The 5,043-nt window shown below is 37.1% G+C and overlaps 1 protein-coding gene across 1 annotated transcript; it reads left to right on the forward strand.

The window, feature by feature from the left end:
- Positions 1 to 1,092: 1,092 nt before the first annotated feature.
- Positions 1,093 to 4,491, forward strand: LOC309705656 (sterile alpha motif domain-containing protein 3-like; the record flags this gene model as incomplete). The annotated part of the gene is made up of 5 exons (XM_082531581.1): positions 1,093 to 1,109; positions 2,895 to 2,979; positions 3,070 to 3,234; positions 3,525 to 3,731; positions 3,964 to 4,491. 5 exons carry the CDS (start codon positions 1,093 to 1,095, stop codon positions 4,264 to 4,266), a joined length of 777 nt encoding a protein of 258 aa, XP_082387707.1. The 3' UTR covers positions 4,267 to 4,491.
- Between the last annotated feature and the right edge of the window lie 552 nt (positions 4,492 to 5,043).

The following is a 5,043-nucleotide window of genomic DNA, read 5'->3' on the forward strand; positions in this document are numbered from 1 at the left end:
CACTCCTGTAAGTCTGGTGATTCTTCCTAAAGCTGAAATAGAGTTCACCAATCACAAGATAACTGTGAGTCTAAGATGACTTTTAGGTCAGAACAAAGTGTCAGAACGACTAAGTAACTCTCCATCTTAATGCATCCTGGGAGCAATGCTTGGCCTTAAACAAGAATTCCACTGGCTTGATGCCACTGTGTGTTTTAGTCTGCCATTGTAAATACATTACAGTGAAGAGAAGTTGGCAGCTGCCTTCATCAGTACTTTATTTTTTTTCCAAATGCTAAATAGGTGCAGCAGCAGCAGCTCAGCATGCATATTGAAGACCTTCCTGCAGTTCCACCAGTACATATACACATACATCTGCACAAAATGACTGAGAATGAATGCTAACGGAGAAAGTAATATTTAAATTGTTAACTTGCTGTGAGCATACTATATGAAAGTGCTAATCCCCAGAGGTTACTTTTTATCTCACGTTTCTTCTTCTCTATTCGCTTCCCTTAATCTTCACTCCTCCCTATCTTTCTATTACCTAAATGAAGTACAGACACAAATGGATTTCTTATACAACTCTTTGATGGCAAATGCACTTTGACTTTGAATACAAATGCTACCTTTCATGAATGCCTCTGCCAGGGATTATAATAAGGCATTCTTCACATTCAACCAGCTAAAGGTCTTATGAATTTATTGAGCTGAATGGGATAGCAGATTATAACAAATGAGAAGAATACATATATGTTTCATAAAATGGAGAATCTTTAATACAAAAGTGACAGGTCTTCCAATATTTTCTGCCGCTTATTTCTGGATTAACATGTTAAATATGTATCCTCTCTCCCAAGCGACTGACAATGGATTCTCTCTTTGAGGATTTTTTTTCCATCTTCTTTGACATGTACATAAATGTCAGTATCTAGCTTTTTCACATTAATGGGTACACACAGGAACACAATAAGTTCCTCATATTAAAAAGGAAATAACATCTTCCTGCTTCCAGAAATGGATTACACATCAAACACATGCTGCTCTGCTGTGGTTGTATGTCAAAACCTGACAATCCCAGAGAGCAGGGGTCGTGTCTCTCTTAAACTGAGCATGGCTTGGGGACCAAGGTAGATGGCCAGATACGTCCCATTACAAGCAAGCTCAAACTATGATTCATATAATGCTGAGATTATTTTGTTAGAACACATTACACACTCTCAGAAATAGAGGTACGAGAGAAGAACATTTTTGTACCTATAGGTACATTTTTTTAAAATGTTCCCTTAAAAGTACAATACTGGTCTTTAAAAGTCCAGAAATGCCCCTTTAAAGGTTCAATTTGAAATAAAGTACAAATCTGTACCATTTTGACCTGTACTGCAGTGGCAGAATGTGGTAATGGGTCAGCATGGGAAAATCTGGATGGGCCTGGTTAATTGTAAAATTCATATGAGATGTGAGTGTGCTCATAAAAGCTACATGTTATAATCAAATCTGTTGGTCCTCTCCTCTGTACGTAAATTATCCTATGATGCAAAGAATATCTGTAACCTACCTTTGTGTAAGTTATGTTAAATTATATTTAAAAAAAACACACACACAATGACATGCAGGCACAACCAAATGATGTTAAAAAAAACTGGTCCATTTCCATTTTATTAAGTTCCAGTTATAATTTTTTAATGTTTTAAATCTTTCAAAAACGTGAAATCATTTTACTGTTATGTTTGGACTTTACTTTTTTGCTTTAACTACATCCTAGAATTGTTCATTAATTGTGAGGTTTTTATGGAATTTGCAACATCAAGTTAAACCGAGGTTCTTTGGAAGTTAAAATGTCAAGCAGATTTTTATGTTACGGTGACTACATTTTGTAAGTTACAAATATAGTTCGCCAAGACAGCATAACGGTTTCTAAACAACTGCGCATTAATACCACAATGTTGTATTTTCATGTGTCAAGTTCGCAACGCGCATTAATCCCAAAGGCCGAAAAGGCAGCAGTGATGAGTGCTCCGCCTCCGCGCTGACTAGCGTTGACACAGAAAATGACTCTCAGGGGGTTATCCACGGAGGAGCTCCTTAAAAGGTTGATGGAAGAAGGCATTGATGTCAGACGACGAGGCGCAAAGATTTAGAGGTAAGTTGGGTGTGATTTTGTGTTTTTATAAAAATTACAACGTGTAATTTTACAGTAGAGTTAGCAAAAGTCCGAAGAGCTAGATTTAACATGGGCGAAAGCTAGCAGTTAGCTAAGTTTTAAACAAAGAAAGGTACAAATGTGGACTATTTAGACTGTTGGTGGAATGTTCAACGTCTGTCTGCCCGCCGTATTCGAGTGTTTTATCAATAAATAGTGTCGAACCGTGTACAACAATGTAAAAAAATCAATAATTTCTCAAAACATGCTAGTATGTAAATATAGCTATTAACAAAATCGTTTTCTAAGCAAAATTTATCCCATCTAACTTGTTTCCCGCTCAAAGGGATTTTAAACAATGGAAGGTACACATTTGTACCATTCCACCTACTTAGTGGGATTTTCGAATATGAGAGCTGTAAGCTCTGTGCAGGGAGTACACTTACTTACATTTTTATATTACCAGTTAATTTATATTAACAATTAATCAAGAGAATTAATTGTAACTTCCTTTTGGGGAATATAGACAGATTCACAATGATAGCTTATTGTTATTATTATGTTATTAAGTTTGGGAGAGATGTGGCTGTTTGTCCACGCCCATTTTTAAAAAATTAAAATCAACTTTAGCTACATTGATTTGACATTGGTCTACAACATACTATTTACGGTAATAACAATATGATTAGAAGAATTGAAGAACAGAAAAGCCCCCAGGAAAGGATAAGAGTAATCAGTGCACTGTGGGTTGTCTTTCTTATGTTTGAAACAGGTACCCAACCCACTCAGACTACATCCAGGTAATCAAAGCCCTGATTGTGAAGTATCCTTTAAGAGATGTACACGGAAATGGTTATGTGAGTACCTCTCCTTTTTTGTTTCTTTTATAGATTATATTAATATAAAGTAAGCATAATTAACTACTTATATACATTTGAAACAACTAGGACACCTGGCACAGCCAACTCAAGAGAAAGTTCAAAGCAGAACGGGCTCCCCTAATCAGCAACGAAGAAGTGAACCGGGTTAAAGAAAAGTTTGGACGCACGCAGAAACATCGGACCACAGAGGAATCCAGCAGCTCCTGTCTGAAGAGACTGAAGCCCTCTCTCGTAAGTCCTCACACCCTCAGCCTTTAAGAGCTAAGGTAACATATGTAGTCTTATTATGTTCACTGTAAAGCTAAAAGTAAACATTAATTGAAAGAAACATGTTAACAGATAACATTAACATAGAAAAAGGAACTTCACAGTTGATTTAACAAAAGTCAGCTCAACTTGCAATTCCTATTCAACATTTTTGCATTTTTTTCAAAGCATTTGGTGTACAAATTACCGCATTTCGAGTAACATTAACTTATCAGATTTTACTTATGATAATACTGATATCTGTTTTGACAAAGGATTCGTGCTTTGTGGGGGAAGATACAGCCTCCGTTGATGCTCATATCAAGGTGCTAAATGATCAGCACAAGAAGCTACATCCTGACACAGCACTGGTGAAAGACCGCATGACAAAAACCTTTGCATGGAGACGTCGAGAGGTAGCTGAAGGAATGTGTACTGTGGACCTATTAAAGAGATATCCATTCCTGGGGACATCTGCAGGGGTAAGAATTGTTAAGATGATTGGGGAAACAGCTAATGATTTTTTGTCTCTAAATCTGATTATTATTTTCTGTACTAACTGATTAATCGATCTGTTCATTATCTTTAGAATTTTTGTTCACGGGTTAAAGCACTTTACATTTATCTCCAGTCTGTGTCTTTAAACATGTCAAAAATTTAAATCCTCAATGTAAAATGTCATTCTTTTGTCTATTCTGCTCTTTTCATTTCCAGTTGTGTTATGAGGTTGATTTAATGCATCCCTGCCAAGACAACATCTGTCGCCGCTTTAGCGAAAACTTCACTGCTGTTCTTCAAAATGTTCTTCAAATGACCAAGGATTTGCCACTGAAGAAAGTCTCGCTGGATGAGGCCTACATCTCAGCATTCTCCACCTTCTTCGTGTTCAACATGACCTACCCTGCATACTTCAAGAAAACACTTGTCTTTCTTCAGAACTGCATTGTCAACATAGGAGACCAGGGAGACAAACCCCTGCCAGTAAGTGTCGCCAGGGTACTTAACCAACTCTATTAAATATGCCCCCACTCCACAAATGTTCAAAATGTTCAAAAAGGGCATTTACTCTGAGGAAGTTGATTATACATGTTGGGTTAGTACACGCACATGAGCCTCATTTCAGCATCACTTGTGGAATAAATGACTGCCAGGCAGCTTTTTCCAAGTATCACTCTTTTCGACGCCATGTGTATCGCAAACACAAACCCTCTGTTTTGAATAGCCTTGAGGTTGAAGATGGATTTGAAAACCATGCACACAAAGAGGTTGAAGACCCACACACACACAGTTCAGACGAGACGCACACAGTTCAGCAGCCCACACCACCTAGTATGGACAGTTTGCTTGATAATTTAGGAGATCATTTATTTAGCTTTATTCTCAAATGTACTGAAAAAAATAACCTTCCACACTCTGTTCAGCAAGACATCGTTGATGATCTTAGTTTTCTTTTGTGTTTTTTTAAAGAAAACTACGACTCGTTTATTCGTTATCATTTGGATAAACATGGTTTCCGCCTCAGTGATTGTCCAGAACTTGAGCTGGTTTTGTCTACTTCAGATTTTTTCCAGAAAGCATGTGATTCAATTCGTTCACCATTTATGATAAAAGAACACTGCAAATCAAAAATGAACATGACAGAACCTATCAGTTACACAGTAAGAGACCATTCTGGTGTGAAAATTGGTAGTTATTCGTATGTTCCAATCCTACAGGTATTAAACAAATACTGTCAGGTGGAGGATGTGTGGGAACAAATTGTTCTGGATAACCACAGAAATCAAGATGATGATG

Source organism: Aulonocara stuartgranti, assembly GCF_965226115.1.
Source record: "Aulonocara stuartgranti genome assembly, chromosome: 4".
Lineage (NCBI taxonomy): Eukaryota > Metazoa > Chordata > Actinopteri > Cichliformes > Cichlidae > Aulonocara > Aulonocara stuartgranti.